At 38.8% G+C, this 13,164-nt stretch overlaps 1 protein-coding gene across 16 annotated transcripts in view; it reads left to right on the forward strand.

The window, feature by feature from the left end:
- The window catches only part of Zbtb20 (zinc finger and BTB domain containing 20), an 815,137-nt gene that overhangs the window by 744,369 nt on the left and 57,604 nt on the right, over positions 1-13,164 (forward strand). For 15 of the 16 annotated variants that reach the window (XM_076869018.2, XM_076869024.2, XM_076869012.2 and 12 more), the window contains 2 exons: positions 1,603-1,766; positions 2,135-2,322. In XM_076869018.2, the coding sequence (XP_076725133.1) occupies positions 1,756-1,766; positions 2,135-2,322 (199 nt within the window). In that variant the 5' untranslated portion in view covers positions 1,603-1,755. Of the gene's footprint in view, positions 1-1,602; positions 1,767-2,134; positions 2,323-13,164 lie in introns of those variants that run through there. The other variant, XR_013155599.1, reaches the window with a different exon arrangement.

Raw genomic sequence — 13,164 nt, forward strand, 5'->3', positions numbered from 1 at the left:
TGCACAACTGTAGTCACAGTAATTCGGGAGGCTGAGACAGGAGGATTGCAAGTTCAAGGCTAGTCTCAGCAATATTATTGAGGCCCTAAGCAACTTACTAAGATTCCATCTCAAAATAAAAAATAAAAACAAGGCTGAGAAGAATGTGGCTCAGTGGTAAGGCACCCTTGGGTTCTATCCCTGATATCAAAACACAAAAACAACAAAAAAGTGATAATGTAGTTGCAATGGAATTGGAAAAGAATCACAGATGTGAAAACATGAAGGAAGCCGATTGTCAGAATTTGGTGGTGATGATGGCTTTAAGGCTGATAAAGGTGTATAATGAGCCTGAGTTTTCCAACTTGAGAAACAGACCACAGTGAGGCAAAGAGATAATAATGCTAGAGGAAGCATTCATTTTCATGGAGAAGAGGAATTGGGACTTTGGAGACTTTGATCTTGGATACTTTCTTCCACTGAAAACCAGACTGCCAATTCCTTGGGTACACACAAGATTTGGGGGTTAGTCCCATAGTACCCACTCAGCAAACAATGGGTGAGATTTGTAATTTTACAGTTTGTCTTATATTGACTTTCTCCATACTGAAAAAGCTTCCCCCTCTATTCTAATCTTTACCATGCTATTTCTGCCTTCTGCCCTCTGAAGAAACAGATTTGATTTCACAACCTGTTGGACTAAAAACACAGCATACTAATCATAACACCATATTCTGCGAGGGCAGATTTAACTACCCAGTACAACAAATTTCAATATGAAATAGTCTGTATACCAAGTCCAAAGCCATGCCCACAGAAACAAGAGAAGCATGGAAACAAATCTACTTACAACAAATTACGTACCACATATAATCTTCTTTTTAAAAAAGAAAGAAAGAAAAGAAAAGGCGTTCTAGGGCTTGGGGTATATAGCTCAGTAGTAGAGCATTTGACTCACATGTGGAAGGCTCTGGTTCAGTCCCCAACACTGCAAAAAGAAAAACAAAAATAACCTTTATCTGGTTACTGTCCACACAGTGACAGGAAAAGACACAAAAATCTAAGAAACTGGGGACCTGTCAGGGACTAGTAATCTCAGTCTAGTGTACATGTATTACAAACTAATTTATTAATTTAACATCAATTGTATTGTCCTGGGGAGAGGAGTCCTGAGCTAAGTGATAGAAGAATCATTTGACTTTCTACTCCTGACCCCAATTAGTTATGGTCTCTTTTGATTCCCTTCACCTATCTCTTCGTCCCACAGCAAACACACACTCCATGAGCGTACATTAAATCAAAAAAACATTGAGAATCTGAAGCATAGGATGAGTAAAAATCAGGGCCAAGAGTTTCTATGTGACACCTTCCCTCTCCGCCTACTGGAACCTAAGCTCTTCTGGTCACTTTTTCACTTTCTATTTTAACAACAATCTTCATCACTACCCCTCTCATCTGTACAGACTGCTGACTTCAGATTGTGACTTGAAATTATGTATTGACTTAAAATGAATTCTAATTAAACATTAAGAAAGTCGAGTGTTCCATAATGGGTTCCTGAATAGAAATTTAAAGCTGGAAGGGACCTTTAAGGCCTTCTAATCCAAGCCCTTTATTTTACAGATGAGGAAACTGAAGCCCAGAGAGGTGAAGTGAGGTGCCCAAGGCCACACAGCAAGTTAGAGGCACAGCTAGTACCATAGCTCAAGTCTCCTGACTCCCAGTCCAGTGCTCCTCCCATTACTCCACGGGTCCTGTGTCTAAGCTTCCTGACAAATGCTAGAACGGTAAACCTCCACTAGTATTTTTCCAGACCATGTTAAAACTCTTAAGGGGGGGAAAGGATGCTTTCTTGGATAATGTCAGCCATACGTAGCTCAAGCTGTCTAAAGTTCTGGGACAGGGTCTTTTTATACAGCCAACAGAGTCCAAATGTGGTGCTGTTTGCTTGGCCCATATGCTTTCATGTGTTCCCAGTTAGGCCATTACTGGAGGGAAAGAAACAAGAATCAGCTTGTTTTAAAACAAGGGACATACTGGACTCCCTCCCATCCCCCTTCAGAAAAAAAAATCAAGTTATCTTTAACAGATTCTAAAAATGCCTTTTCCCAAATATGCAGTCAGTTCCTTCAAAGGGCCCTTTGTTTATTTTCAGGAAGAAACCCAAGACAGCTGAAAACCAGAAGGCATCTGAGGAGAATGAGATTACTCAGCCGGGTGGATCCAGCGCCAAGCCGGGCCTTCCCTGCCTGAACTTTGAAGCTGTTTTGTCTCCAGACCCAACCCTCATCCACTCAACACATTCACTGACACACTCTCACGCTCACACCGGGTCATCTGATTGTGAGTACACCAGTGAGGCGGTGATGGTGTCTCCGCGGTGCTTGGAGTAGTGCTTTCTCCCCTGGGTTTGGCTGTTTTGCATTCGGAGCAAGCTGTTTGCATTTGGTCTTCTGAAGTAGCCAAAAGTGCTGCGCCACCATTTTGATTCCGCCAACATCTCTCTATTTTCAAAGCTAGAATATATTTTGAAGCCAGGTAACCAGCCATTTGGTCTCAAAAGACTGATTAATTACATGAGCCACATTCTTCTTCCTAACAGTAACTCAGAAAAAGGAATTGCATTGCTGCTTTCTAATTATTCTTGATCAGAATAACGGCTCTTCCACCATTACTAAATGGAACAACAAAACATGGACCTCAGAAGGCCAGTTAGACACAAGAAAACATGCATGTTGAAATTACATAACACAAGTCAGATTCACATTAGTATTGGAGTCTCTTGTAGCTTGGCTGAATTTCTGTCTTTCCAGTTTTTAATTTATTTTGAAGTGGTTAAAGGATAGCATAAATTTACAGAAGAAAAGAGAATGGCTTCCAAGAATTCAAAAGCCACCCAGACTTCACATAGCCAATAAGAATTCAGGTTAAAAATATTTTTTAATTAAAAAAAACTGCCTAAGGGCTAAATTTGGAAATGGGCAGCTTAATGAGATTGTCACTATTGAAACCACTCTTTGCTGTTTATTTTTGCTGTCTTCTCACTAATCTGGAAGTCACTTCTTCAAAGTCTATTTTAAGAAAGTTGATAAATCACGTTTAGGAGTTTTTTGGTTTTTGTTTTCTTTCTTTCTTTCTAAAACGTAACCTGATACCAGAGAAATGTGTGTTGACGATGGAAAGGACTGTAGTAAATTTGGGGTCCAAGAATTATTCCTTTTGGTTTTTAAGATACCCAGCAACTCTTCTGAACTGATCTCCAGAAAGGATGGCTACAGGCAAAGAGCTGGCATGTTCTTTTTCAGAATAAATAAGATAAAACCAAGAAAATTTTATTTCAAGAAAGGGACTCTATTTATCCTGCTCTCACAGACAAATGTTATTAATTGGGGAATGAGATTCTATACCGTCTATTGTTATTTTTCTGATAGAACCAATGTAAAATTCTGCAAAGAAGGTAAGAGGAGGGTGGGTCTTGGAGATTCCATTCCCTGCTTGCTTCATCCTAATTGTCTCTAAATAAAGGGATAAGACCTAGGGGGCAGGTGCTCCAGTGCAGAGAGCTTGTTCTACATATAGTGGGGCTGTGACTGCCTTCAGCTGTCATTAGAAAATGAAAAGAGAAATAACAAGATCCAAATCTCTGTATTCCCATTGTGATTTGTACAAAGTTGCAGTTTCTGTAGAGAAATATAAGGGGTCAGAAGCAGGGACTGTGTTCTCTGAACTATCATAATAGGACTTTGGACTCGGACTTTCTTGCCTCGTAGTCTCCAGCCTAATAGTAATTACAGGAAGAACTGGAAAATGGCATGGCACTATGCCCACAGACATGTGCACACTGTCCCTACCTACCAGGAAGGTGGCCTGTTCCTGTGGTGAAAGGCCTAGAGCTTTTGCATGCAGACCTTCATTGCTTGGCTTTCTGCCAACCTTATGGGGAAGATTACATTGAATGGCCTTAGCCCAGAAATCTTCTGTTAGAGCAAAAGGAATGGTTTGTTGAATAGAAAAAGCATTGAGCTTCATTTATTGTCCTTTACCACAAGCATCCTCCAGTCAGGCCTCAGCACTGGCATGGCACACCGATGTTTAAGGAGCAGTGAGAGTACAGGGTCACAATGCAGCTCCTCAGTGACCCTGAGGAAGCCAGCAGATCTGAGCTCAGGAGGGTGTCTGAATGCCTTTGGAAGGAGAATGAATTGGGAGGAGAATCCTAATCTCCAGCTGTTTAGAAAGTCATTCTGATTTTGCCATTAAGATGTGTAAGTCTTCTGGGCTCCAACCTGTTGTTTAAATTGATTATACTTTTCTCCAAATATATTTGGATTGTAGTTTGTCCTGATTTGAGCCTACACTTAGAAGAAAATTGTTTTTAGGAAAGATTCACAGAAATCTGTCCATTTGGAGATTGCTTGGGAGAAGACAGGAAAGAGGTTTATTTTAAGCTGTTTAAAATTTTTGGATGCTCTTCTTGCATTCAAGAGGATTTTTTTTTTTTTTTACATTCAAATGTCATTCTTACCATAGATTAATTTAAAAGCCTAATTTCTTTAAGGTAAAATATTCAGTTCCTATTTAGAACCAACAGATTTGGGGCATTTAAAAATAGTGCCCTTGGGCTGGGGATGTGGCTCAAGTGGTAGCGCGCTCGCCTGGCATGCGTGCGGCCTGGGTTCGATTCTCAGCACCACGTACAAACAAAGATGTTGTGTCCACCGATAACTAAAAAAAATAAATATTAAAAATTCTCTCTCTCTCTCTTCTCTCACTCTCTCTTTAAAAAAAAAAAAAAAAAAAATAGTGCCCTTGACTTGTTAGTCTCTTTAACTTCAGAAACATTCCACTAGTGTATGGTATTCCAAGCTTTCACAAGTGCCTGAATTTTTATAGCACCTTTTTATTTGTCTCACCCTAATGCCCGTTTCCTGTCATTCAATAGGATTCTTCCCAACTTACAGATGAGAAAACTGAGAAAAATGACACCCAGATAGATGAATGACTTGCCTGCAGTTAACCCATTTTGAGCACTGAAGGGTGTTTATGTGTTTGCTCTCATTGTAAGCAGCCAGAATTCTCTGATCAAAGCCCAAAGATAGCATTCATAGTTCTAAACAGGCATCTTGAATATGTGCAACTACTTGTATTGATGATTGGATTATGAAACAGGATGGATTAGAAACATCCCACAAAAGAAAAGTCTGCTGTGCTAGTAAGTGTGGGTAAGCTACAGTGCTTTTGCATAGAGGCCATGTTTTAGAGCAAAGATGCTAAGTCTGACACCCTAAATTTTCAGTTGGCTCTTTAACCTACGGAGCCACTTCACATTCAGCAAAACTTCCCCCCACAATATTCAAAACAAGCACGAGTATGGTCGAGATAGGCTCTCTGTGTGAGCTGATGCAGTTCATATTGCTCCAGAAATGTGTGCTGCTTTGCAGTGCACCCACTAACACAATCTCCTCTTAGCAATATTCCCCCATTACCTCCTAGCTTGTCACCTCTATGCCATTTCTTAAAACCTAATGGTAAACAGATTCAGATGATGATAATGGAAGGCATTAAGATGAGTCTGGGAATGCAAAGGGCACAAAAATCCTAGGTGTTTGTCAGGCTGAGTAGGAGCTGAGCCAAGCTCTCCCTATAAATGCTTAAACAGGACTAAACCAAGTCAGTAGAGCAGACGAAGCTCTCCATATGAAAACCTTTCTTGACAACGACCAAGCTGTAGCACATCACAGTCATATTCATGTGATAGACGCAACCAGAACTTTCACTTGCATATTTCTTCCATTTTGTTTTCCCCCAAATAAGGTTCCTATTGAAGGGAGAAGTTGATTCTGCTCTCCTGGCGGTCCTCCCTACTTCTGGCGGTAGATCCACCTAGTCTGATGTCTTTCTTTTGTGGAAGCTGTTCTCTGTAGTTACTTCCCCTCCTGTGTTTTGCGCTGGACTCATCAGACTATCTCATTTTTTGTGTCTTTGCCAAGATGCACTTACGCATTAACAGTTTTTATTTATTTTTAATTTAACCTTTACACATTAGCAAACTGTTATGTGGGTGGGTTTAACTTTAGCTCTGTAGGTAGTGTGGTACTGCCAGGCTGAAGGCTGTCAAGGAGACTGTGGACTCTTCCTTTTCTATCTCTTCCCATCTACCTTCTTTTGTCCTTCCCCCTCCCAGCCCTTCACTTCACCCGTCCAACTCTCCGTGATTAAAAATTTTAGTACACTTGGCTCATTTTGAACTTTTAAGCCATTTTTTTAGAGAACAAAACAAAGAAGATTTTTATGGCAAACTCCATTAATGCCACATTAAGGCTGACATTTTAATTACCCCCAAGTCAGGAAATGCGAAGTTCAGGTTCCCACAGCAACAGAAACTGTCCCCTTGAGTGCCAGCATCACAGCAGAGTCTTTCATTCCCTGATTACACAACATGGGGCGTGGGGACATTGTTTTTATCCACATATGTGGAAAGGAGCAGGGCTTTTATCCTTTGTTTCTTTCCTGTAACTACAGTTGAAGATATGGGTCTTTAGCGTCTCTCCCCAAACCATCTATATGTATTATCCTGAAACGGAAGACTATTATAGTTCTACATGTGCACACGGACAGAATTAAAGTTGCTGTGGGAACATTAACTCTGATTTCCGGACTTCCGTGCCAGTCACATTTAAACCATAATGTTGTAATTTTTGGCATGTAATAAATGTGCATTTCATGTACACAGACAGAAAGAAGCATAAAATGTATTTTAAAGAGCAATTAATTACTAACTTTGTGATTAAAAAACATTTGGTGCATGTTCCTTCCCATTTAGCATCAGCTGCTGGTCTTAGCCAGGCCTAATAGATGACATACTGTGTCTCATCCTGTATCTCAGATGTACTTACTGTATGTTCCTGTTCTTCTAGATAATTAATTCCCTTAGTAAAGCTGTAGGGGGAAAACAAAATGGAAGGAATATGCAAGCATGTAAATAGGGTAAGGGATATTTTGAAGGAAATGATTCATTTCTGCAAATAAACCTCTTAGTCCCTGATAAAGAGCCAGAAATCTGCTAAGTGGGTGTAGACAAAGGTTTCTGGCCACCTAAGAGCATCTGGTCCAGGGCCATAAGAACAACTTGAAAGCAGATTTCCCCATGAATTCCAGGCATGCCCAGTGGAGGAGCAGTTTTACTCCTTAATAACTTTTTTAGGCTTACTGCTTAAAAAGTTATTTTACTCTGTAACAACTTTCCAGTTTATATTTAAACTGGAAAGGAAAACTTGCAGGGAAATCAGGTAAGATGTGGACTTTGGCACAGAACCCCTGACTTCAGAATAGTGTTTTTTCTTCCTTTACATTTGAATCTGGTTGACCCATTTGTGTTAAAGAAGGAAGTGTCTCCAAACTGCTTCAATGGGTTTGCAATTGAAAGGAATTAGTAGAGGTACTCTGAGATAGTGTTTTAACATGCAAATGCTTGAGAACCTACTCAGAAACTGAGTGAGATAAAAATTTTACCAAAGGAATGTGTAGCTTAAACTCTGATATGGCTTTTAGGGGACATGCTTTTGAAGATCCTCTTGCTACTTGTTCATTCTCTCCTCTGTCATGCATTCCTTTTTGTTCAGTTGGGCTACATATGGTATTTAACCTTTAAGAAAGATACTTCAGTTTTACAGAGCTCTGCTTTGCTTTTCCTTGGGCTGTCTCTATGTGTGAATGTATGTCTGTCTGAGTGAAAACTGCTCAAGCAAGTTTGAAGGTCTCTTTGGCAAATTTGACTGTGCGTTCAGAAAGTTTCCAATCGGAAAGCTGATTCAGTGTAAAACCTTCCAAAAACTTCCTGAGGCACCTGTTCACATGAAAAGATTGAATTTCTGTTGGAGGTGCTCAGAAGGCAGTGTTTATAACTGAAGATCTCTGTTTGGTGTGCCAAAAAATGAAAAACATTTTGGCCCCAAAAAACCTCCATAAATGTTCAAAATGTATAATCAAACAAAAGCTTCATTTGGATTCAAATGCATGTATCTCAGCAGATGTGTCTAAACTAACTGGAATCCCACAGGAGCAGCTGAACTGGATTTTGGTATGTCTTGATAACTGAAAGAGTTATTCTTAGACTTTGGAAGGACAAAAATGGTCCATCTGTGTAGAACCGTAATAGAGACATGGCAAAAAACAGCATCCTCTGAAAGAGTTTATTTATGGAATTTAGGACAAGTTGGACAATCCTGAAAACATTTTGGGGTCACACTAATTTGCAGGAGAAATATAGTCCAAATTGGATGGAATAATAATCACAGACGGTTAAGATCCTATGGCTTGGAAATTAATTTTCTAATAAACTCCATGTGAGTTAAGCAGTAAATAGAGCATCTTTCATATAACTAGGTGCTCTCCTTGCCTCCTACGTGTCTTGCATTTCTTTTTATTCTAAGTTTTATATGGAATTATATATCTATTTTTCTATTGCTAACAGTTTCAACTGGTTTTCTGCCATTTCAATCAACCAGATAAACTTATTATCTGTTAAATGTGGATTTTATATTATTTCTCTTCCTAAAAAGTTAGATTTCTGCCTCTGAGTTAATTGATGTATAATCTCTTTAGAATTATATTTATTACCTTTTATACCTTCTTATTTACAGATCTGAGTTCTTAGTGCAGCACTTATACATTAGAAGCCCAGCTGATTTTTTGTATTTGCTCTAATTTCCTAGTTTCCATGTAGTGTATTTGTGACCACATTTATTTTTTAAAAACAAAATTTTTGAAGTCTCATGTCTTACTCTTATAACATTGGTCCCTTTTAATAGAATTTGCCCTTTCCCTGAAGTGCTAATTTAATTACTCTTACCTCATCCATTTCTACATTCATTTATTTAGTCATTAATTTAGTCATTGATGAAATGCTATAGAACCCCTGCTTCTGCCCCAAATCCTCAGCTAGGATTAGTGATAAAGCTATGAACCAGTCTCTCACTTTAGGAACCTTGTGTTCCCAAATACTTTACATAAATACTCCACTTATCTGGTAAAGGGGTAAACACAAATGTAGTATGGAAATGTTTGCCTCTGCACAAAATGCTATGTGGCTCCCCAGGAAGAAGCCTGTAGCAGCAGGAAGGGCTCCACTGGAAAGATGACGTTAAAACCAATCAGAAGAAGTGGATGCAAGTGAAGTAGACAAAGGAAGGAATGGCATTCAAAGGAGAAGGAACAGAAGCAACCCACAGAGGCCACAAAGAACACGGTGTTTTCAAAAACCAGGAACTCCATTATGATGCTGAGAGCTTCTTAGGCTTTAAGTTTGTATTTGGGTAACATTGCCTGTTCTTGTAATTAAGCTGGAATGAATTGCGTGTCCTTTTAGAGAATTTGCTTCTCAAATAATCAAACAAGATCCCCATTTATTTTCTAATAGACAAAGTGCCCTTCCTTCCACATAGTCAGTAGACATAAGATAGTATTCTAAGTGACCTGAAGAAGTTTCAATTCATCTCAAAATAACTTTTCTTATTAAGAAAGTATATTTCTGGGGTCACAGAATCACCCATACATGTCATTGCTGGATCTCTGTTACTGACTCTTGTGCTCCATAGGCCCCAGAAATCTGTTGTTCTATAGAATCCTCCCAGGTTCCTTGGTAAATCTGCTCTCATTCCTCATTGCCTCAAGTCACACCGTGCGAGTGCGATATTGTCCTCCCAAACATTGCATGGGTATGCTTTATGATCATCCAAGTCTAGACTGCTGATAGCCAGGATCCTATTCTTCATCTTGTTATCTCATCCTTGCTGGAGTATATCCTTAATTTTTATCTGTAGCAGCTAGTAACAGTTTTACATGTGCTTCCTCTGCTCATGGCAAATTTCATTGTATGAAATTAGTGATTCTCCGTATCTGTCATGGCTTCTCACATCTTAACTTAAAAAAAAAATTAGAAAGCACACATGCATTATAGCCCTTGAAGGTGAATCATTGAGGATCAACTGAGAGCATGCATAGGGATTCTTTAAGGACTTTTGGTTTTAAAGAAATTTTGTCATTCCACAGTCACCTCACACTAGGTGCCCTGGTCAAACACTTATCATTCATCAGTAGAATCAGCTCCTTTTTTGTTTTTCTTCTGCCAGCCCCCCTTCATGTGCCAGTTGGAACTTTTATCAGCACTGTTACTTGTTCTTAACCTATTATTGTACAAAGGAGGAAACTGAGGTCCAAAGAGAGCAAATACCATACCAAAGGGTTTCCAACACAGTGATTGACAGAGTCAAAAAGAGAATCCTGTTCTTGCTCCCACTGTACATGGAGCCTTTTCTGAGTCTGTTTCTAAACAGAAAGGAGTCAGGACTATTCGTATATCAATTTACTGCATGCTTTGAAAATGGAGGACCACAGGATAGGTATTATAGGATGCAGTTTTATAAACTGGAGCCCTATGCTCAGAGATTTAAGAGTCTAATAGAGAAGAGTAGACACATTCAAAACAGCTGCCCCTCAGGGTGGTTAAGGATTTCCACACACCAGGACCCTCCAGAGTCTCAGTTCACTCAATTCACAATTGGCAATTGTGTAGAGTACATCCACGTACCTCACACAACACTGAGTTCATGGGTGCACCAAGGTAGAAACAAACAGTCCCTAACACCAAGAATTCCACAACTCAGTACATGTGCTCAAGTCACCATTATTTTGGAATTTAGAAAGCTTTTAAAATACTTATAACCCAGTGAACAGCAGCATCAGGTTAAGTTTATCAAGAAAGTTCCATTTAAGCTCTTCTGAAAGACAGAATTTCACTTTGCCTCAGAGATGTAGACCGGCTTTAAGTAGGACCTGCCATGATCAAACTTTGTGTGGGGAAGATCTAATTTAGCAGCAAATCTGTAGAGTGTGCATGGATGGGAGAGGGCATGGAGGAAGGAGACAGTTCAGGAAGTGTCATTCCTTCACACTATTGGTAATCTGAAGGGGGCTGGTGACAGGAGGAAGGGAAGTGGGGGCAGTTTCAACAGACTTTGGGGGTGAAGATTGACAGTTCCAGGAGCTGACTGCTGGGTAAGAGAAGGAAAATTATCAAAGATAACTCTGAGGTACAAAAAAGGGAAGATGAAAAGTAAGAATTCAGAGGAAAAGTGTCCCATTTTATACTGTGCTGAGGATAATATCCTACAGGTATTTCCAATGGAGACAACTAACATTAAGTTATCAGTAGGGTACTTAGGACAACAGGAGCATTGTTAATTTTTGGCCAGAAAACACTTTGGCCAGGAGGCCATACTTTATGCCATAAACATGGGAATAAACTTCAAAGAAAACTTTGTGGGGTTTTTGTTGTTGTTTATAACAAAGAAACATAAAATAGAACCCTGAGGAATGTTTACATTGATTGATAAGAGAAGAAAGAACCATCAAAGGAAAAAAAGAAAAGAAGATCTAAGAGATAAGAGAAACCAAGATAGTGCTGAGAAGCCATCAGACAGAGAAAGGACCTGCAGTGTCAGGTGCTGCAGACACAGGGAGGAGAGAACTGGGAAAGTTCACCTAGGTTTTGGGATAGGTAGTTTCCTGGTGGTTGTCATAAAAGCAGAAACAGATGTGTCACATACATTCATTCAAATATATACCATCCAGAGGAGCTCATGATGGCTCCGAAAGCAATAATCACAAACTACTTTTTAAAAGAAGTTTAATGGTTTCAAAAGAAACAATAATGAGTAATGCAAAAGTAATATCTTGAATGTTTTTATAATACAGAAGTGTTAAGCCCATCTAGAAACTGAGAAATAAAAAACAGTCTTAAGAGAGACTTTGTGATTAAATAGGCAAGGTAAAGGGAATTAGAGCTCCCATTTCATAGGAGATAAATAGAATAAATATATAAAAGAAACTTGAAGAATCAGGAATTACATTAATTCTTTCCCTACTTCCCCTAGCCATTGCTTTATCTTACTTTTAGCTAACAAGAACTAATGCTTTATAAGAACTGTTACATGTCTTCTTTGGATGGTTTCACAAATATTCACTCAATTACTCTCAGTAATTTCTGAACATTAAGCAGAGGACAAACAGCATACTTTCAGCATTTAAATTTTCTAGCAATTTCTAAAACAAGTCATCTCAAAGTGTAATCTTTTTTTAAAATGCCACATTCTGTGAGCTTCTTTCATGATAGGTCCAATTCAGGTAGCTGTGTGTTGCTCTCATGTTTTTCTTCATCGTCATGAGACATGTTCAGGTTCATTATTTGGTCTTGGGGATTTAAACCTGTTTACTTAGACTGTTTTACTTTCTGTAATGTTTAAAGACACTCTAAAGGACATTGCCACATTTTACAATATCTGATACTAGCTTCTATTTCAGGATGATGATCTGGAACCAACTAAAGCATATATTATTTTGCTACTAATTTATGAATAAAACTTATATTTTATCAGTCTTAAAAATTATATGAACAACCGCATGAAAGAATTTTGAACATGAGTCTTTATAATATCATAGAGCAGGATAAATTCACAGCTGGTACCAAATTGACCTTGAGAAGTTCTTCCTTTCTTTTCCATTTCTAAAATGGAAATTCCTCCTACTCATGTATCCCCAGTAGTTTCAGCCTGGTTCATATTATCACATTTTTACCAAGATCTCATGCAATATTGAGTCAGTACATATTGAATTTTTAAGAAAGCGTGGTACAGCACATATAATACCACACAAAAAAACTTCTAGGAGTGATATCTGTCATCTTTGTCATTCATCTTTTAGCTAGAATCACTTCCTGTCCTGTATACTGTCATTGTCTCAGCTTTATATCTTGACCAGGTGTTTGGATATATAAAGGAAATAATGAAAGAAAGTTGCATATGTACTTAATCTACAAGATGTAACCCTGTATGCCATGATTCACAGACATAAAAAAACAAACACAAGCAGATTCTGAACTTAAACCCTTAAAAGTTAAAGCCAGGGAAAAGAATGCCTGTTCTTTTCTCAGGGAAATTCTGAAGGTCTTTGGATGTAGAACTGGATATTTTGTTCCAATTTTGAGGAAACCACAGGAATCAAGTCTATTTTGTTTTATACCTGCCTAAAGGTATTACAGTTTGAATCCTGACACTCCTGAAGTGGCCTCAGCAATCCTGGGTCAAATGCTGAGAAGTCGTTAGGTATGCCTGATTCTAGGGCAGTGAT

The sequence above is a fragment of the Callospermophilus lateralis genome, chromosome 10 (assembly GCF_048772815.1).
Source record: "Callospermophilus lateralis isolate mCalLat2 chromosome 10, mCalLat2.hap1, whole genome shotgun sequence".
Taxonomy (NCBI): Eukaryota; Metazoa; Chordata; class Mammalia; order Rodentia; family Sciuridae; genus Callospermophilus; species Callospermophilus lateralis.